The 22,752-nt window shown below is 43.7% G+C and overlaps 1 protein-coding gene across 1 annotated transcript in view; it reads right to left on the bottom strand.

The window, feature by feature from the left end:
- The window catches only part of DNAH8 (dynein axonemal heavy chain 8), a 612,643-nt gene that overhangs the window by 229,990 nt on the left and 359,901 nt on the right, over positions 1 to 22,752 (bottom strand). Inside the window, exon 45 of the mRNA XM_037895538.2 lies at positions 9,197 to 9,375. Within this exon, the coding sequence (XP_037751466.1) occupies positions 9,197 to 9,375 (179 nt within the window). The remainder of the gene's footprint in view (positions 1 to 9,196; positions 9,376 to 22,752) is intronic.

The raw sequence follows: 22,752 nt of genomic DNA, 5'->3' as shown, positions 1-22,752 counted from the left end.
AGATTCTCATGTAATCACTTGTCTCCAGTATCTGGGACTTTAAATAGAACACAATCGCAAGACTCAGGATAAAACTGTCAGGATAAAAAAGTGGACTGTGTAATCAGGATTACTGGTATGTAATCTATCTTTCTAAAATCACTCAGTCACACTTTCTGCATCTTTTTTCTGATCAGAACTTCAGAAACTGAACAGTACATTTTTACAGCTACATGGTTTCCCTCTTCCTCAGTATCTACTAGTATTCCTGTCCTCTTACTTTCCCTTTCTGTAAGCACCGCTCCCAAATTTCAGACTTTCACCATGAATAACTTCATATAGATTTGTAAATGAAATTTTTAAAATTGTATGTTATCTATTTACGGGTTTTATATGTCTGCCTATTACTGCAATATCTAAGTACCTTCCATATTAAATTAATACCAATATTGAAATTCCTAGTGGACTTCTTGGAGTCTGACTCTTCTTTTGGGAGTAAAATCTCTACTTTGGCTATGACATTTTCATTTTATTTTTTTATTTATCTGTTTGTTTCAGGGTGTTGGGTGTTTTTTTTCTGTGGGCAGAGTGTTTGGGTAGATGAGGGTGTCAATGTTGTGAATGTCATTCTTGCTACAGTAGATATGGTTTTTGGAAGAGGAAAATTGTGCAGTATTTCCTAAAGCTGGCAACACTTTAGATTCACCTAATCTCCTGTGGAAATTCATTCCACACCCAGATCCCCTCAGCCAAGAATGTTTTCTCTCCAGCTCTCACACACTTCCTCCTGGCCTTTGCTATTGTAATTTAAAAAAAAATTACTAATCTCTCTCTCTACAATATTCACGGAGTTCCAAAAAGACAGTATCTTGACACTTTTCCATTAAACGACAGGAATCTGACTAGCATCCTAATTATGAAGCTTTCAAAACAAAATTATTATAGGCAGGGCTGGTAGCACCACCTATTATTAATGTTGCAGACACTGTAAAGGCCCAGTTGTCAGTTGCTTACAACTTTGCCACACCTTAATTGTTTGGGCTGAATTGTTCCAGGCTGGGTGTCTGGGTGTCTGACTATTTAAGAAGATTTCAGCCATTTCCAAGAATAAGGTTAAAGGAAAAGAAACGATTACTCACCTTTTCATAAGTGTTGTTCTTTGAGATGTGTTACATATGTTCATTACACTGTACATATATACAGGGATGTGCAGGAGAGTTTTCCTTAGCAGTACCTGCAGGGCAGCCAACCCTGTGCCCTGGCATCCCACATCCTCCGAGTTGAAGGGATAAAGGGTGGAGCCGACTAGCCCATCCTTCAGTTCCTTTATACCAGAATCTTAGAAATTAGATTCCAAAGCATTGGGGAAGGAAGGTGGGTTGGGTAATGAATATATGGAACACATCTCAAAGAACAATAGTCACAAAAAGGTAACTCTTCTCTTCAAGTGATTGTATATGTCTGTTACACTGTAGGGGACTCCTAAACCATTTTCAATGGAGTGGGGACTAGGAGTATAATTGGAAGAGGGGTTGCAGGACCACTTTGCCCACATTCACATCTTCCCTTGATGCCTCAATAATTATACAGCATCTAGCTAATATGTGGTCTGAGGACTATGTCGCTGCTCTGCAGATGTCCACGATATGGATCTTTCCCCACAAACACTGAGGAGGTGGCGCATGCTCTAGATGAATGCTCTAACACAGAGGTCCCCAAAATGGGGGGCACCGCCCTCCCCAGAGGGGTGCCAATGAATGTTCGGGGAGCTCAGCTGGGTCCCGGGCCAGCACCCATGGAGGGCAGGAGAGCCACCCAGCTCTGCTCCTGGCCCCTGCCACTGGCCCCGGCTGCTGACTCCACACCCGGTGCCCTGGCCCCCAGCCAAGACTCTGCTCCTGTCCCCAGCTGTGGACCAAACCTTGGCCCCCTTACCCATGTCCACATCCCCCCCTCCCAGCCCCAGCTTGGGGGAGGTGGGAGAAGGGGCACAGACAGGAATGGGGGGGCACAGGTAAAAAGTTTGGGGACGATTGCTCTAACAGCTTCTTAAGAGCACAGTACCCTTGGCAGCGTAGCACATGACAACACAGCTGGTGATCCATTTGGTGACAAGATGGCTTCTCATTCATTCTGCACAAAGTAAAAAAAGTTTAGAAAAGACCTGGAAGATCTTTGGTTTATTCAAGTAATAAGCCAAGGCTCGGCGAACATCCGAAGTGTGGTGCTTCTGTTCATCTTTGTGAGCATGTGGCTTTGGAAAGATGACAGATAAGTACACTGACTGATTGAGATGGAAATCAGATGCTACTTTGGAAAGAAACTTAGTGTGTGAGCTAAGCTGCACCTTGTCCTTGTATAAATGGAGGATTCGTTGTCAGGGTACACTGTTCCCCTACTCTCTTTGCAGTGGAGATGGCTATTAAAAAGGCCGCCTTTGCTGAGAGGTGTAACAACAAGCAGGAGGTTAAAGGCTCAAACAGAGGTCCCATAAGAATTGACAGTACTAAATTCAAGTCCCACAGTGGAGTAGGATCTCTGATGGTGGGAGCAACTTCTCTAGAGGTTTTAGGAAGCTGGTAGTCATAGGGTTAGAGATACAGTCCTGCCCTCAATTTCAGCATTTTATGCCTGTATTGCGGCCAGATGCAGCTTGATGGAGAGGACTGCCAGACCTTTAAGGTGTAACAAATAATCCAAAATCTTTTGAATTGTAGATTGTGTAGGAGACACACCATGACTAGCTGCCCAGTTAGGAGAAACTTCCAATTACTAAGGCAAGTAGATCTCTTGGGTGGTTTCCTACTATGGAGCAGGACATTCTAAACTGCTACTGAGCAGTGCACCTCCTCTGGGTTTAATTGCTGAGGAAGTAGGCCATGAGCTACAGCGACTGAGGATTCAGGTGCAACACCTGCCCATGATTCTAGGATATCAGATTTTTTTATTAGAAGTAGGTTCTTGAAGGCTTGTGTAGACTGGAGTACCACAATGTCCTTGGCCAATCTGGAACAATGAGGATAATTTTGCCTTGTTCTTGCTTTAGCTTGACAATAACCATGGGGATTAGAGGCACTGGTGTCTACATGTACAGCAGATCCTTGTCCAGTGGGAAGAGGAATGCATCTGAGATGGACTTGGGACTGTGACCTATACTTGAACAGAATCAGGAACACTTTCAGTTCTGGAGAGTTGAAAACAAATCTACTGTAGAAACAACCCCTACTTGAAAAATTGATCTTAGAGTAGCCAGCTGGAGAGACCATTTGTGATCCAAGTTGAATGACTTGTTCAGGCAGTCTGCTAGGGCATTCTGGACTCCTGGCAGGTGAGATGCTTTGAGAGTTAGCAATGTAGAAACCCATATCCATATGTAGAAACCCACAGCTTGATTGCCTCTTGAGACAAGTTGCCTGATATGGCACTCTCCTGTTTGTACACATAAAAACACTACTGTGGTATTGTCAGTGAGCACCAGGATGATTGATTTGATTCTGTCCTGTATGCGTGGAAGAAACTAACACACTCTGGATATTGCACATAACTCAAGAACATTTATGTGTAATTGGACCTCGTGAGAGACCGCAAGCCATGACCCTTCAGATCACCCAAATGCACTCCCCACCTCGTGGTAGAAGCATCCATCATCTGATCATAGAGGGGAGAGTTGGTGAGAACAGGACTCCCGTATATGCCAGGATTCATCCACCAACCCCTTGCCTGGAATAAACACTAGCTTGTCCAGATAGTGCATATGAGGGCAGTAACTGATCTGAGCTGTGTGTGCAAGCCTCTGAGATGCAGTCTGGAATAGGGGAGGGAGAGGTCACAAGTCCATGCTACCATAGGTCCCAGGAGCCTGAGATAGTTCCTCACTGAGATTTGGGGACTGCTTCTGAATGGCACACAGGGGTCTCAAAGAAGAAACAACCTGGGTTGGAGCTGAAATCCCCAGGACTGTCCCAATAAATTCTATTCTCTGGAGAGCTTCAGGATCAATGTCTCTTGTTCACTTCCAGCCCTAGGTATTGGAACAGAGAGAGCATCCAATAGATACTTCCTTCCACTTGTTGACAGGAACAACTCCACAGCAACCAATCATCCAGGTACGGATACCTTTGGACATCCCAATAGTGGAGACAAGCTGCTATCACCATGAATCTAGTGAAAGCTCTCAATGCAAATGATAGGCCAAAGGGTAGAACTGTGAACTGGAAGTGATCTCTTTCTATTATGCACCTTAGGAATATTCTGTGGCCTGGGTAGACTGCCACAAGGAAATATGCATCTCACAAATCAAAGTCAGCATACCAATCACTTGGCTCTGATGAAGGGATAATAGGTACAAGGAAAACCACAAGAAACCTCAGGTTCTTGATGCATTTGTTCAAGTTCTGAAGATCTAGAATTGGCCTGAGACTTGTTTTGTTTTGGTTATAGGAAGTAGTGGGAGTAGAAACTCTTGTTCTGGTACTGAGGGGTCAATTCCTTTGTAGCTCCCAAGGAATAAAGAGTTTGCACTTGTCTTAGTACAGAGTTGGTTATCGGTCCCTGAAAAGGGACAGGGAAGGGGGGCCAAAGAGGGGAAAGAAAGAAACTTCAGGGTATATCCACTTTCCATTGTTCTTAGCAGCCACTTGTTTGAGGTGATGGACTGCTACGCACACAGGAAGTAGGAGAAACAGAGATCTGATCTGACAAGTAGGCTATCCTTGACAGAGGAGTCAAACAAGTTCCTTTGAGGCCTGCAGCTGTCTGGATGAAAATGACCACAGAGGTAGATGGAGCAGGCCTCCTTCTAAGTTGTCTGTGTTTGTGCCTGGACTGGTCCAGGTGTCTGGGTGGGTAATACTGCTGTTTCAGCTGAAACTGATACTGAAACATAGTGCTTTCCCAGGCTGGCATATAAAGACCAGTGACTTTCGCACAGCCCCGGAGACTTTCAGTGTGTATACTTCTTCATCAGTCTTAAAGAAAAATAAAGCACAGCTTTCGAAGAGGAGGTCTTCAAGAGTCTGCTGCACCTCTACAGGAATCCCCAACAACTGAAGCCACTACAAATGGTGCATGACTATGGCTGTCACCATGACCCTTGCAGCTAAGTCTGAAGCATCAAGGAAAGTCTGAAGAGCAGCCTGGAAGATCAAACGACTCTCCATCAGAAGGAACTGAAACTTGTTCCTACAGTCCTCAGGTTGCTTGTTTAGGAATTTGAACATAGCAGCCAAATTTGAATAGTTGTATCAGGATAAGAGAGTCTGATGGGTAGCCATATGCAGATGTACCCCTGCAATTGAATAATACCTTTTTAAAAAATTAATTTTTGTGTGTCCTTTTCTTTGAGGGCAGCTTTTGCTCTACCTTTGTCACGGTCTTTCATTTACTACCTACCATTACCAGAGAGCCTGACATGGAGGTGTTGATAGAAGTGTCCGTATGTCTGGGACAGAACTTGGCATTTATGTTCTATGCACTTAGCCACAAGCATGACTGATGAAGGGGTTTGCAATAGGGATTTAATGAGCTGCATTATAGTCTTACTTACAGGAAGGGCATCTTTCCCTGATATAGCTGGGTGTAAAATGTCCATGAGATTATGAGGATTCTGCTCCATGAGCTCCATCTGGATACCAACCGATGTAGTATCCATCCTTTTCAGGAGCTTTGGGTAGAGCTTAATGTCATCTGGTACCAGAGAAGACACTTCAACACCAGAGCCTTATCCAGTGACAAGGATGAGATATTCAAAGAAGGCAGGGTAGAAAACTCCAGAGGCTGATCTTGCACCACAAATATAGATGGCAGGTCTGAAGCAGGTTGTGGAAAGTCCCGCTCTTGCGTGTATGGCAGCTGCTTTGTACTGATCAAAAACGACTTCTCTGTACCAGGTGGGAAACCCTCCCTTCTTGGCGATTTGTTTCTGTAGAGTAATGAGGAAGCAGACCTGGTGACTGGAGGCATTCTTCAAGGCACCCATTAGGGCCAATAATGGGGCTGATACGGTATCAGACTCCAGTTGTGCCTAGACCAGGCAGTCTAGTCTTTCAACCTGCTCTGGGAAGGATGTTTGTGAGAGCAGGAACAAGTCCTGGAGGATGCCCTGAACTCCCTGAAGAGGGAGACATAGGAACCCACTTCACACTCCAAGAAGGGTCAGAATGCTCCAAAGGCAAGGGTAGTATGGTATCAGCAGGTGTCATCAGAGATCAGGACAGTGATATATGATAGGACTGAGATACCAGTGGCAACATCGGGGCTTCCAAGCTATTGGTACCGTGCACTGAGGCAAAGCACAACCTGTAGTCTGGGCGAAGGAGACTGAGGAAGACTGTATCTGACCTGTGGTCACAGTTGCTGTAACAGACCCCAATGTCAGTGCTGATGTCTGCACTGCATGTGACAGTCCTGACAAGGTGCCGTTAGTTTGGATGAGCAGTGAAGTGTTACCAAGAGGAAGAGCAGATTTTTTGCAGCTATATAGGCCTCTGGCATGGTCGGTACCAATAATGTCCACTGCCCTACCAACAGCAGCGATGGTGGATCCACTGTTGCCACTGATGAGTAGCCAGTCTTGATCATCCTGGAATGGGTACAGAAGTCAAAGGCCATGCTCTATGAGAGCCAGTATGGGGTAGTACCAGGGAGTGGCAAGCCAAAAGGTTTGCTCTTCCTTTGGTATTGGAGTGGCTAATCTCTGGGCAGAAAAATCTCACACTGAGGACTCTGAGAAAGTTGAAGCAGTCTTCTTTTTCGGATTTGGAGGTCAAGAGTGGTCCGATCATTTACACTTTTTAGAGAACTGCCCTAGCAAAGAGGATACAATGGTTATTTACCTGTATTACAACTGTTGTTCTTTGAGATGTGGTTCATTTATGTATTCCACACAGGAATGTGTGCACCCCCAGCAAGCTGGAGCCAGAGAGCTTTCTGTTAGAGCACCCACCAAGGTGGCACAGGCACCCTGCACCTCCTCATGGCCCCTTCTAAGGCTATATAAGTGTGGTGCCACCCCAAACGTCCCCTCTCCCCTTACACCCTCAGTTCTTTTACATTGGAAATGTGTCTGAAGACTCCAGTGCAGAGGGGAGATAGGGTAGGTGGTGGAATACACATGTGAAGCATAATTTGAAGTACTACTGCAATAGGGCTAAGTAATCATGTTTTCTTCTTAGAGTGGTTGATGGATGAAGCTACAGAAAATACACAAACAATGGGACCGAGGAGCTGAGCAGATGCATATGAAGGTAGACATCTTCCAGTCAAGGGTCAAAGTATGGGTAGATGGCACACAGGACTAAATGCTCAGGGGGCTAGTGGAAAGGGATTGGAAGATTAACACGTACAGATTCTTCGGATTGGCTGTGACTGCATGTTTTCACTGCAGTTATCTCAGGTCACCAATAACTGGGATAAGCTAACTTGTGATCATGTAATTAAAGATTATAATGCATACTCAAGGAGCTGAACACAGGCAATTCTGGCATTTCTTAGCTTTGATTTCTTGACAACACTTTCTTTGCAACACTGATAATGTTCTTTTAACTTTGTGTGTAATACATCTATTATTGAAAAAGACTAAATGAGTATTTACCTCAGGAAAGCATATTTGTATGGATAGGCATTACTATTTAAAATGACTAAGAAAGTGAAAATCAGAATACAAGCAAAAGGTTGATTCTATAGCCTGACAGAGCAGTCACCCAGGATGTGGGACACCCAGGATCCAATCCCTCTGCTCCAATGATTCATATATTATTTACCCACAATGCAACAGCTTCAACAGGAGAGACCGAAGGACTCCCTATATTAGACTTATAGCCCAATGGTTAGAGCGGTCACCTGACAGGCAGCAGATCCTGGTTCAAATCCCTGGTTCAAGAGGGGACTTGAACCAGGGCTTTCCCACCTCCCAAGTGAGCACCCTAACCACTGCGCTAAAAGTTATGAGAAAGGTCCTACCCCTCCAGCTATTTTGTGTAAGCTCATCTACTGGGGCCTGATCCAGTAGGCAGGCTCTGAACCAGATGTGGGCAAACTGCGGCCCACGGGCCACAACCAGGCCACAGGACCCTCCTGCTCGGCCCCTGAGCTCCTGGCCTGGGAGGCTCGTCCCTAGCCCCTCCCCTGTTTTTCCCCCTCCCCCTCAGCCTCAGCTTACTGCACTGCCGGCACAATGCTCTGGGAGGCCGGGCAGCACAGTTGCAGAGCCACAGCCTGACCCGGTGCTCCGGCTGGCGCGGCTGTAGTGCTGCCAGCCACCGGTGCTCCAGGAAGCACAGTAAGGGGGCAGGGAGTGGGGGGGTTGGATAAAGGGCAGGGGAATTGGGGGTGGTGGTCAGGGAGTGGAGGTGTGGATAGGGGTCGGGATGGTCAGAGTGCAGGGAATAGGGGTGTTGGATGGGGCAGAGGTCCTGGGGGGGGCAGTCAGGAAGGAGGGGGGGTTAGATGGGGTGTCAGGGGGCAGTCAAGGGCAGGAGTTCCAGGGGCGGTCAGGGGACAGGGAGAAGGTGTGGTTGGATGGGGCAGGGGTCCCAGAGGGTAAGTCAGGAATGAGAGGGGGGGTTGGATGGGGCGGCAGGGGGCAGTCAGAGGTGGGGGATCTGGGGGTGTTCAGGGGACAGGTAGCAGGGGGTGGTGGATGGGGTAGGAGTCCCAAGGGGGCCGTCAGGGGACAGGGGTGGTGGATGGGGCAGGAGTCCCGGGGGGAGCCGTCAGGGGGCAAGAAGTGGGGTGGGCGGTTTGGATAGGAGGCCGGGGCCGGGCCATGCCTTGCTGTTTTGGGGAGACACAGCCTCCCCTAACCAGCCCTCCATACAATTTTGGAAACCCAATGTGGCCTTCAGGCCAAAAAGTTTGCCTGCCCCTGCTCTGAACACATCTATCGGATCTGGCCCCTCAGAAGAGTTAGGCTGCTGAATGCCCATCTTCCCCTGGTTTGTGAATCACTCCAGGGCTTAGGCAGGAGGTAGGATTTGGATGCCCACAGGGAGGCAGCAATGCCTATGCTCAGAGGCAGTCACAGGTTAGTAGTGAACTTCTACCCATTTTCAAGTGATTTAGGCTCTTAGGAGCAAGTAGGAGAACTCCTAAGTGCCTAAGGCACTATTGAAAATGGGGGTTAAGTGCTTGTAAAATTTTATCCTATTTGACTATTATAATTTAATAAAAAAGTAATTTGTTCTTTGTTTCTCAGTACATGCAACATGGAAAATCTTACCTTTGAAAATCCTACCCAAGCCTCTGAAGTCCATTTGATCAGAACAGTTAAATACTACTACATATTTTCCCAGAGCCTTTCCCATGTCTTTTGTAGTTTCTGTTTTACCAGTTCCAGCTGGTCCTGCTGGAGCTCCTCCCATGTTCATTCCCAAAGCCTGAGCTAAGGTTATATAGCATCTGTAAATGTTAATTCAAATGTATAATTAACTATAGATGAAACTGAGAAATAAAACCTACATGCATATAATAAAGAAATAAGTATGGGCTATAACCCTCACATTGAATTGTACCTTACTCTGAGAGCAGTCCCAATAATAACAGTAGTACTACCCACATGATAAGGTGCTACTCTACATGAGTGAGAGTGGCAGAATATAGCCTTTAAATGTTAATGTCATAAATAAATCTTAACCTGATTCACCTACAGACTATAGGTATTAGATGGAGTACAATGTATGCTGCCTAAAAAAGAAGCAGTAAACAACCTGCAGTATCACAATAAAGAATGTTCATTATCAATTATCATAGCAGATAGTTTTTGAAGAGCAGATTCTGCCATGGTTGTTCATGTTAAGCAGTACCTCACAGGTATATAGTCCCATTAGGCTAGATTGACTTGACTAAATGCTCATGTAGAGGAGAAAAAGGGATTAAGAACCACCTCCAAAGCAGATGGGTGAGGAATGGAAAGTCTTGGCTCAGCCCCGTCAATATGCCAGCCAGCATATCTGAGCCAGCACAGTTCAGGGGGTGTAATTTGTGGCTAGTACAGGACAACAGTAAATTATTATCCTCCTACCCTTCCCCCACTTCCAGGAAAAGGGGGAGCAGGGAGGGAATTGAGCCTCAGAGATATTTCTCTGAGCCACACTGCCTCCTGGGACAACTGCAGTTAAAGACACAATCCAACCTTTTTTTAATAAAAAGCTAACTTGTGACTTTGCTTTGCTTGGCCAAGTTACACTTCACGGGGAGTAAGGAGGCCACCCAATCCCACTGCTTGATTTACTCAGACTTGGGTCTGTTGTAGAGCACAACCCCTGTTCTCTGGATATTCCTCCCAGTGAGACAATGGATGGGAAAGTGTGGAGAGAGACAGAGTGAACAAAGCCTTAGGTCAGAACAGGTGTCCATACACAAGAAATAAATAAGATGCACCTTTTCAAGGGCTGCAGTAATTTATACAGAGGCCAGGGAATGACTGTGCCTCTCTGAATCACAATTCCTTTGTAAAACTACTCCTATGGAGGAGCAGTTAGGTATAAATCACCTTTGCTCAGGGCCAAGACTAAAAATTTAATCTAAACCCAAGTGAGCAGGATTCCATGAACTCTCTAGGGTTGAGATAAAGAAAATATAGGACATTTGAACAATTAAGGGACAAAAGTAGGTTACTGGCCTGTTAGTCCATGAGCCAGACAACTTTTTGGTACCACCTGGGGGGGCAAATTCCCATTTTAAAAAATATTCTTGCATACGTATTACATAAATATGTGGTGGACCTTTCTGCATGGTATCTTAAAGGTGGAGGTATGCCTGTTTCCAAGGTAACAGTACTACTAAGCAGAAGCACTGGGTGAACAATGGGTATAGGCAATATTTTGACTAAAAATGAATACATCTTCACCCAATTTTGGGTAATTACTTTTTTTACATTACAATAATGAATACTATGAAAAATTGTCTTATTTGCATAATCATTAACATGGCAACTACCAAATACCTAATAACGGAGGTCATGCTTCACATGAAAAATGATTTGATTCTACACAGATTTCTCGACTTAAAATCAATTTTTGGTAGTTTTTGTATACAATAAGGTACTGTTTGCTTCAGATTTGACTGTGATGCTATTGTGATTACTGAATGAACAATTTAATCTGATTCAGAGGTTCCCAAAAAGCATTCACAAACTGAGTAAAAGGTCTAAAAACATGTGTCTGATATGTGATGTGGAGGCTCCTTTCACAGGACTGACCAAACCAAGAGACCTGGAATCATGAAAGAATCTTTTAAGAGACAGAGATCCAAAAATGTGCCACCATTAAGCACTATAAAGACACCAATGAAGCAACAAACATTTTATCACCTAAACTGCAGAAAGATCTTTATACACAAGAAAACTCTGCAACAGCATGAAAAAGAGGCAAAACCTTAGTTAAGAAGTTGGTCATGGATCATGCAAATCAATAAGGGGAATGGGAGCATCATCCACCAGAGCATACAAAAAAGTCTGTATATTTTATGACAAAGGTACCAAGTCCTGAGAGCCACCGTGGCGAGCAGTAGATCTCAGGTCAAACAGGAATGTACAGAAGAGAAGAGAAGAGAAGAGAAGAGAAGAGAAGAGAAGAGAAGAGAAGATGGACAGAAAGATATTGGTTGTTACATCAAGGGAGATGGTAGCAGCAGAAACATACGATCACAGATCTTGTTAGAGCCTACACAAGACCATCAGAAAAGCAGAAGTTTTGTCAAGGTGAAGATGATGACAGTGTATACTTTATGAAAGAAAAAAACGTATGATAGTGAGAATAACTGAATAGCCTAATTTGTTTTCAAAGCCTCATATTGTATTAGTGGTGAACATGCCAGAGAAATTGGTGGCCAATATGAGCTCTCTAGGTATTGAAAAAAAAATCAAGTCTCAAACATTTGGAGAACACTGGAAGCAGAATTCAGTCGTAGCCTGGAGATATCAGATAATGGCAAACTTATGGTGATACCAGAAAATTTATCTAAGGCAATGTTAGTCAATGAGAATCTTAGAATGGCCTCTGAACTGGATTCACTTTTGACAGAAGACTCTGATCAGGTTTCGAAGCAATGTGCCATGACCATGCAGTTAAATGTGAAGGAATCCAAGATTGATTAACCATGGATCTAGACTGTTCTCAGTGGCAGCTGATGACAGACAAGGAGTAATGGTCTCAAGTTGCAGTGGGGGAGGTTTAGGTTGGATATTAGGAAAAACTTTTTCACTAGGAGAGTGGTGAAACACTGGAATGCGTTACCTAGGGAGGTGGTGGAATCTCCTTCCTTAGATATTTTTAAGGTCAGGCTTGACAAAGCCCTGGCTGGGATGATTTAGTTGGGGATTGGTCCTGCTTTGAGCAGGGGGTTGGACTAGATGACCTCCTGAGGTCCCTTCCAACCCTGATATTCTATGATTCTATTCTATGATTCTATGGCATCTACAGCTAGAGAGGCTTGATAATTATTACGCACCAATGCCAAAAATCTCTCATGGAATTCCTGCAGGTGTTAACAGGGGACACAAAAGAGAGTACAAAGATTCATACAGTCTTTTTCCCCAACATTATATATATGACATTAGTGGAAGTTTGCAGAACCCTGCAAAGCACTTCACTACCCATGGTAACAGGATATCCCCCACAAGCAATATGGAGTTGTTTCAGGCACTCAACCAAATAGATCATGGATATCTTATAGTCAGCTGGAGGAAGTGGACACTCACCTCTGTCTGCAGAAGCTGGTTAATGAGGAGGAATCAGGTTTGTCAATACCATCCAACATTCTGCCCTGCATCTCTACAACTTTGGCATATGATAACAGCAACAGACTTGAGGAGACACACTCAGTGATTCAGGGACATCAAAGATTAAATGGTATTGCAGTGTAGCCTCAGATATGAACTACTGGACAAGCCAAGATGCCTCCACATGCAGAGAAAGTCAAAAACAACAGCATCACTCCTCCACCACTACTGCTTACTCTTTATAATGCTGGTAACTGAGTTGGCCCTTCTGGATGGAACCAGTGGAGGTACACTATGAAGGGGCCATTCACAATGCTCATGTTAAGAATGAAGTATGGTCTCTGCTCAGGCAAACAGATGTAAATAACCAATCAGCTCCTGGATTGACTTCAGTATCCAAGCATGCAACAAGGTCAGTATGACTCAGGACAAGGTTGGATATTTGCCAATCATGAATGCACCACTGACTAAAATATCTTTTAGATGTCCATAGACTAAAAACTCCTTAATTAGACTCTGAAAATACTGGGAAAAAAATCAATTTATATTTTACAAAGTGTGTGTCTTTGACCAGGCATTGTATGCAGAGATACTGTGGAAGAATGAAAAAAAATGATAAAATTCCAATCTATAATTATCAGAATGGGAGCATTTCATAAAATATGCAATATGATGTCAATCACTGGGAAAAGATTCCAATGATCTTGGAGTCCAGTATTACTGCTGAAAGTTCCATCGGGGTGTACTGGAGGGACCCAAGCACCACTCAGCTGTTAGACTACTCAAATCAGTGTACGAGGCCCTGATGAGATTAGTCAGGAAGGGCATTTATACCTGGATGGAGGACCACCACTTGATTGATTTACAAAGCCTCAATGACACAATCTGGATGGAGAAGCTATATGGCAACATAAACCAGTTGAACGATGTCCTCAACCATTCATCCTGTGTTTGGATTTCAGCTTTTTAACACATACCTGAACCATTTGAGTAATGAAAACAGCGACTTATCAACATTCTGGATGAGTTAAACTGATACGGTTGTTGTGGTTCCTGGCCTTTTTCTCAAGCATCCAGAGAAGGTGACTGGGTTTCTTCACCTAACCATGATCAGAGTCATGATACCTTAGTGGTTTGGCTGATGACAAGCAGAATTAAACAAGATATCTGCTAGTGTTCTTCATACAAATGGCATGGTTGGAGATAGAACATCCTGAGGTGTGTGATCCTTTCAAAATCGGAAGCGTCTCTGTACAGATGGAGTAATGAAACCCTTTGGAAAAATTCCTGTAGATCAGGCCATTCAGGAGACTGTCAATAAGGACACACAGACAACAGATGGGACCAAAGAATTAAGTCCTCAGTTTGGGGCAGTGAACAGGTATTACCTAACTGTGGAGTGCAGAGATACCTATTTTTAGAAAACTAAGGCAAACGGTACAGGTCCAGACACCTGGCATATCTCATGCAGATCTTGAGCCACCCAGGTTAGAGAGAGATGAAAATGATGTCAGTCACTGACAGATACACTGGAGAAGACCTGGGTCAATCCCTTTGTAGAACTAAATTAATTAGTCCGTCTCTTCACTTGTTCTGTAGCTCCTGAAGATGTTAGCAAGGATCTGTGTGACAGGGCTCACTCGCTCTGCACTGGATGCTGAAGGGTTAACTCTACATTGTGGGCTGAGGAAACCACGCCCACTTCACTCTATTAGGCATGCTCCAGATGCAGTGGTATAAAAGGGAGCAGCTCACCTCAGTTGGGGCTGACAGCTGGGGAGGAAGGACGTACTTTGCTGGCTCCTGCCAAGGATCAGCTGATGCCCAAGGCCGTGGGAGCCCAACACACCGTAACCCAGGCAGACACCAAGGTACCCATGGAGACTTCACTGCATCCAGAGTCACCAGGGACAGCACAGACAGAGAATCCGGCAATAACAGAGATGCCCAGACCAGGACAGTGGGAACTATGGTAGGAAGCAGCCAAGGGGAATTTGATAGGTGCAGGGGCGGCCCGTCCATATAGGTGAACTAGGTGGTCACCTATGGTGCCAAGTTAAATGGGGCACCAAATTTGAGCGAAAAAATAAAAAAAAAATTAAAAAGGTGAAAAAAAATACAAATAAAATAACAAAGATTTCATTATTTCAATTCCTGTGTGCATACAGAGGGAATATGAATTATAATTCATTTCTCTACATTTGAGAATTTATTAATATGTCAGATCTTTTATTTACTGCAAAAATAAATAATATTTTACCGAATTTTTTTTTTCAATTTGTGATGTAGGGTCAAGATGACCCACTCTGCAATTTTGATTAGCAATAACTCAGCCACAATGAAACACATCTGCCAGCGGCAAGAGCTGCAATGCCAGTGACACCTAACTCGAATATACATCAAGGTCGCATAGCTGGAAATTCACGTAGAACGGAGATATTGCGAGTTGATACATGTCAAACAGTCATTTTAACACATCACAGGTAGATGGTTAAGAATTGAGCGAATACTGTAGAAAATTGTGTTTCTTGGTGCCAAAGAATAAAGAATAACATCTTTCAGCATTATATATCCAAAATGTGAGTGAGTATCTTTAAGTGTTCTTAAACCTTAGCGTTATTATCGGACTGTATAATTATGAACTTTTCTTTGTTATAACTGGTTCACATGTAATAAATAAGGTCCATAAAAGAAAAGTAACAGCGTTAACGCTTAATAGACTACGAAAGTGATGTCATCACACTCCAAGCGGGTAACCGTGAGGAAGGGGATTACTTTCCAAACAACTGGTGTCAGGTTATAATGTAGAAAAAGGTCATTTTGTTTCTGTGTAAATGCTGTAGCTAACTGTTTTAATAGGTAAGTGAGTGTATGTTACCAATCATTGAAACTTTAAGCAGTGAAAAGACGTGTTGGGATGGCTGCACTGTGGTTTAAATTGCCAACCATGTGGTGGGTGTGTCAGCCATCCTTAATGCTATAATGCTTGCAGTCAGGAGCACAGTACATAACAATATTCAAATGCCCCATGGCAGAAACAGGAAAAAGAAAACCCTCAGAAGCTGAGTACTGTAATGAAAGGCTGAGAAGGAAAAGGACCAAGCAAAACAGCAGGGATCCTTCCTGAAATATCTTCTCTTTAATCCAAATAAAAAAGGAAGCAGTTCACAGCATCCAGATGAAGGAATTTTACTTTGAGATGAGGGTAGCTCACATCCACAAAAAGGAGTTTGGAAATTCAAGATGATGGAAACTTACTTCTAGATGAAGGCAGCTCACAGCATCAGACTGATATGGAAGTGGAGAAAATTTATTCACCTTCAGAGACACATGAAGAAATTGAAGTAAATGAAGTAGAAGGAAGAAAGGATGAGGAAGCTATGAACAAGTTACAGTATGGGGACTCAGCTTCATGGCCCAGATGTGATGACAGTGTGCGGCAAATTCTCGTGGAAATGGACCCGAACAAGTTCATGAATTTCCCTTCCCTGAGGATGGAAATAAAAGAAAATTCTCTGCTTAGCATTACAAGAAGAAACTCATTAATGGGGAAGAAATTCATCAAAACTGGTTATAATATTCAGTGTCGAAGGACTCTGTGTTTTGCTTTTGCTGCAAGTTGTTTAGAAATCAAACAATTGGTATATCACTTACTGAAAATGGTTCGAAGAACTGGAAAAACATATCTTCAATTCTCTCTTCACAGGAAAGAAGTACAGAACATTTGGAATGTTTTCAAAATTGGAAAGAACTTGAATTACAATTGAAAAAAGAAAAAACTATCAATGAAAATTTACATGTGATCAAGGAAAAAGAAGAATACTGGCAACAAATATTAGAGTGTCTGATTGCTGTAGTGAGAGTTCTTGATGTGCAAAATTTAGCATTCCGCGGCTGTGGTAGAAATGAAAAATTATACACTCCAGGTAATGGAAAATTTTTAAAATTTGTTGAATACCTAGCTTTGTTTGATCCAGTCATGAAGGAGCATCTATGTAAAATAATTGATCATGGAACACAGGTTCATTACTTAGGAAAAAACATGCAGAATGAACTGATTCAAATCCTAGCAAATGCCATTAAAAAGAAAATTGTAGAAGCTGCCCATTCTGCAAAATACTTTTCAATAATACTGGACTGTACACCAGATGTGAGTCATGTTGAACAAATAACGATGATCATTCATTTTCTTGATTTGGAAACTCTGCAGATGAAGATAATGTTGAAGTGCTCACAAAGGAACATTTTTGGGGTTTCATACCACTGAAGGAGACGACTAGAGCATTTATGACTAAAACTATTCTACAAGAGCTTGAAACGACGTCATTATCTGTTGAAAACGTACATGGCCAAGGCTATGATAATGGAAGTAATATGAAGAGTAAAGACAATGGTGTGCAAAGGAGAATGATGGAAATCAATCCTAGGGCCTTTTTTGTTTCTTGCAGTGCGCATTCTCTGAATTTGGTTGTCAATGATGCTGCTAGATGCTGTTTGGAGGCAAGCAGTTTCTTTGACCTGGTGCAACATGTTTATGTGTTTTTCTCAGGCTCAACACGCCATTGGGAGATTCTGACTCGCCATGTGAATTCTCTAACTGTGAAACCACTTGGTCAGACAAGATGGGAGAGTCACATTGATGCTTTGTAGCCTCTCGCTATGAACTTGGAAACATTTATGATGCCCTAACTGAAATTTCTGATCATACTACCTTTACTGGATCATCTGGCAATATGGCACATTCAGATGCATAAGCTCTTTCAAATGGCCTTTCCAACTTCAAATTTGTGACTTCACTCATTTTGTGGTATAATATCCTTTTTGAGATTAATCTCACTGGTAAGCAGCTTCAGGAAAAGAATTTGAACATACATTCTGCTATTCAAAAACTGCAGCAAACTAAAAATATTTTGGAAGAACTCAGAAGTGATGAAGGGTTTGAAAGAACACTGGTAGATTCTCTCAAGCTTGCTGAAGAGAATTCCGACAGAATTTGAATGAGAGCCAGTTCACATTCGGCAAAAGAAACAGCAGTTTTTGTATGAAGGACAAGACACACCCATTCAGAAGCCAAAACAAAGGTTCAAAGTGAATTTCTACTTTGCAGTCTTTGATACTGCTATTCACTCGGTTGATGAAAGATTTCAACAGATGAAGCAGATAGAGTCAGTGTTTGGCTTTCTATATGATATCCACAGCTTGCAAAAGAAACAGCAAAACAGATAAGAGAATTTTGTATAAAACTGGAGTCGGCATTGACTCATGAAAATTCAAAAGACATTGATGCTACAGATGTGTAGTGAGCTTCAGGCTTTTTCAAGATGACTTAAGGAACATTCCACTCCTGAAGAAGTACTGAAGTTTGTTTGTGAAAATAAACCCATAGACAGCTTTCAAAACATTTTTATAGCTCTACACATTCTTTTAACTTTGCCGGTTTCCGTAGCTAGTGGGGAACGTAGCTTCTCAAAGTTAAAATTGATAAAAACATATCTTGAGTTCAACAATGGTGCAAGAGAGACTTGTTGGACTTGCCACAATGTCAATAGAGCATGAAATAGCTGGAAAACTGGATCTAAAAGAACTAGCGACTGAATTTTCAAAACTTAAAGCAAGAAAAGCCATGTTTTAAGAGCACAGAGTGTTTTTTATTTGGAGTGTTTTGTAAATACAGGTTAAAGTTCATTGAAGAGTTTTCTTATTTCTTTCTATATTGGATGTGGTGGTAATGGCAGTTAAAGCAGGATAGCGTAATGGATGATTTTGGATTTGTAGTAATAAAAATTATAATTAACATTTTAATGCATTTTTATTTGAAATCAGACTGAAATATCATCTAGCTGTTGTGTACAAATCTATTCTGAAAATGTCGTGTCTCTATTTTATCTGATCTCAGAAACATTGGTTGGACAGACGGATGGACAAACCAAATAATTAAGCCTCTGTTTAAAAAAAAAGGTTAAAAAACACTGAAAGGAAAAAAAGGGGAAAATATTTCCCAGTTTACTAAAAACCTCAGCCTAAATCTGCCCTTGGGTTTGGGGGTGGGGGGTGCCAATTGCATGGTTCACCTAAGGCGCCAGTTGCTGGCAGCTAGTCTAGGGCCGCCCCTGGATAGGGGCCTGATTAGTGAACTGGAATTTTTGAGTCAGTGTGTTTTGGTTGGAAACCCCTCCTCCCCCTCCGACTCAGTGGCATGCACCCCTGCCATGACCAGGGCCCTGGGCTGGGGTCCGGTGGAGAGGGAGGGCCCAGACCGCCCTACCCAGGCCACCCCTACCCCTTTCCTGTGCGTGGTGGCCCCCATCTTGGCTGACCCTAGCCTCTAGGCCTTACTGCCCTGCTGACAAGGGTGAATTTACTAACTGGCCACTAGGCCTTATTGCCCCTGTCTCCCTGGGGCAAACCTACTGACTGTGGCTGCTAGGTCTTACTGCCCCGCTAGGAGGGTCAGCACTATAGACTGATAACTGGACCTTACTGCCTGCTAAGAGGGGAGAACCTACTGACTTTGGCCATTGGGCCACACTGCCCAGCTATTAGGGGTGAGTATATTGACTTTGGTTTAGGAGGCTGTGTGGGACACACTCGCCCCGCACTTGGCGGGTTTTTCCCCCCAACCCTGTCACAATCTCTTACATGCAAAGGAGAAAAAAGAAGGTGCATATATAGCATTCAGACATAACAGGCTAGAAACTGTGCAGCCAACCCAGAACTCCTGTGATAGGCTGCCAAAGCAAAAACAAAAGACATTCAGTGATAAAGAAATCCAGGAAAACAAAAGTCTCAAATAAGGAGATTGTATTAAAGGTGGATCACATATCCCACATGCATCAAGTAGGAATCTGGACATAAGGGAAGTACTGCAGCACCCCTTAGGACCACTGCCCCAGGCTCTCACCATCTTTGATGGCACCATGAGGAAGACAAATAAAGCAGCCCTGACAAGGAATCTTGAGGAAAAGAGTTGGCATAATCCCTAGCCCATCTGCTTACACCATAGGGGTCTTGTACACAAAATAAATATTAAGAACAAAACATATGGTGATCTGTCAGAGAATGTGTCAGCCTTGAAGACTACAACTGACAGTGACAGGATAGATGTGATCTCCAACATATTCAATTACAACTTTTAGTGGGGTGGTTTAGTCAGCCAGTAGATTTAGTGGTCTGGGCTGCCAACCTCAGTCTCTCCCTCAGTTCAATATGACTTGGGCCCTTTGGTTGAGGTCCCTGCTGGACCAGCCTCTTTACCTGTAACCCCTTGCCCTGCCCTTCTGGAGGCCAGGTATAAGGGTTCCCAGCCCAGGGCCCTAAAAGTGTTGAAGCTTGGGATGGCCTGAGATCAGCCCCTCAAAATTTGACCCATTGGCCACGTCCTAACACACCTTGTGTCTCAGTTTGACATATGGTTGCAGTCCTTGCCTCGACCCCCACCATCTAGGACTGATGACTGCAGCCCCCTGTTGCCCTTGCCCCGCATTCTACCTCCTTCTTGGGTAGTGTCAAGGGGTGGGGAGGAAGACTCATAGCCGAACCCCCACAGTAGCGGTTTCTTCTCCTGCTGCTGCAGAGTAGTGCTCCTTCAGGAAACGGCTTCTGTATTTTCTCTCCCCCACCCCCTATCCCTGGCTGCCAGAGCTCTCTTTATACTGGTCTTTTCCTCAGGAGGATGCTCAGCAGTACCTGAGGGGATGAGCTTTCCTAGCCCAGTCCTGCTCCGGTCCTTCTCTTGTCTCAATCTTAGTGTGGAGTCTGTAAACCCTACCACACATCTCCATTAAAAATTCAGAGATGGAAAATAAAAGAGCAGGCCCTGAAGTTCTATTGAAGAATATTGGATCTTCTGGCCTGATACAAACACTGGAGGTGTTTTCTTGAATGTTCTACCAGCAAGACTTCTTTCATCAAGTTCTTATGTGATGAATGGAAAAAGCCTTATTTCCTGGAGAAAACAGGTGAGATAATGTATATGACATACCAGGAGTACTGTATAACAAGCTTACCAAACTTTCTGGACTTGTCCTCTTCACAAAAATCACACACACGGATAATGTTACATGCAAAGCATGCATCAAAGAACCATGAAATCAGTTATTATTGTATCTGAGGACACTGATGTGCCAATTCTTACCCTTGCTTTCTTCAGAAACATTGGCAAAAATCTATGCCAGATCTGATATAAAAAATCAAATAAGGTATATAGATGTAACCAAACTTGGCATCACATCACTAAGAAAATAAGTCTGCTCAGCCCTGTTGGGAATGAATGCATTCACTGGTATGATTCTGTTAGCACATTTGCAAGATGTGGGAAAGTTATTGGTGTAAAGTTAATCACCAGAAAAGAGTACATTTACTGAGCACTGGCAGAGTTAGGGTAACAGAGGTCTTATCTAAAGACCTTCCGACACCATCTTCAGGAATTCACCTGTACAATGTATGTTGCTAAGTCAAATATCACAGAGCTAAATGAACTAAGATACCAGAACTGTTCCAAGCTAAGAAGGCAGATGTTGAATATGGCCCGCTTCCTCTGTGCAAAGACTGCCTCTACCTGAATGTTTTGTGCCAGTTATGAGGCTGCTGTCTGGTGTAGGAGCCTGGAGAAGTATCCAGTCATAACCAGCCATACCATGGGGCGTGGTTGGGTCATAGAATCATAGAATATCAGGGTTGGAAGGGACCTCAGGAGGTCATCCAGTCCAACCCCCTGCTCAAAGCAGACTAATCCCCAACTAAATCATCCCAGCCAGGGCTCTGTCAAACCTGACTTTAAAAACCTCTAAGGAAGGAGATTCCACCACCTCCCTAGGTAACCCATTCCAGTGCTTCACCACCCTCCTACTGAAAAAGTTTTTCCTAATATTCAACCTAAACATCCCCTACTGCAACTTGAGACCATTACTCCTTGTTCTGTCATCTGCTACCACTGAGAACAGTCTAGATCCATCCTCTTTGGAACCCCCTTTCAGGTAGTTGAAAGCAGCTATCGAATCCCCCCTCATTCTTCTCTTCCGCAGACTAAATAATCCTAGTCCCCGCAGCGTCTCCTCATAAGTCATGTGTTCCAGCCCCCAATCATTTTTGTTGCCCTCCGCTGGACTCTTTCCAATTTTTCCACATCCTTCTTGTAGTGTGGGGCCCAAAACTGGACACAGTACTCCAGATGGGGGCCTCATCAATGCCGAATAGAGGGGAATGATCACGTCCCTCGATCTGCTGGCAATGCTCCTACTTATACAACCCAAAATGCTGTTAGCCTTCTTGGCAACACAGGCACACTGTTGACTCATATCCAGCTACTCGTCCACTGTAACCCCTAGGTTCTTTTCTGCAGAACTGCTGCCCAGCCACTCAGTCCCTAGTCTGTAGCGGTTCATTGGATTCTTCCATCCTAAGTGCAGGACTCTGCACTTGTCCTTGTTGAACCTCATCAGATTTCTTTTGGCCCAATCCTCCAATTTGTCTAGGTACTTCTGTATCCATATCCTATCCCTACCCTCCAGCATATCTACCACTCCTCCCAGTTTAGTGTCATCTGCAAACTTGCTGAGGGTGCAATCCACGCCATCCTCCAGATCATTAATGAAGATATTGAACAAAATATTGTAAGATATTGAACGACCCTTGGGGCACTCCGCTTGATACCGGCTGCCAACTAGACATGGAGCCATTGATCACTACCCGTTGAGCCCGATGATCTGGCCAGCTTTCTATCCACCTTATAGTCCATACATCCAGCCCATACTTCTTTAACTTGCTGGCAAGAATACTGTGGGAGACCATATCCAAAGCTTTGCTAAAGTCAAGGAATAACACGTCCACTGCTTTCCCCCCATCCACAGAGCCAGTTATCTCGTCATAGAAGGCAATTAGGTTATAAAGGCATGACTTGCCCTTGGTGAATCCATGCTGACTGTTCTTGATCACTTTCCTCTCCTCTAAGTGCTTCAAAATTGATTCCTTGAGGACCTGCTCCATGATTTTTCCAGGGACTGAGGTGAGGCTGACTGGCCTGTAGTTCCCCGGATCCTCATTCTTTCCTTTTTTAA

The sequence above is a fragment of the Chelonia mydas genome, chromosome 3, assembly GCF_015237465.2.
Source record: "Chelonia mydas isolate rCheMyd1 chromosome 3, rCheMyd1.pri.v2, whole genome shotgun sequence".
Taxonomy (NCBI): Eukaryota; Metazoa; Chordata; order Testudines; family Cheloniidae; genus Chelonia; species Chelonia mydas.
This window is presented reverse-complemented; position numbering and strand designations above follow the sequence as displayed.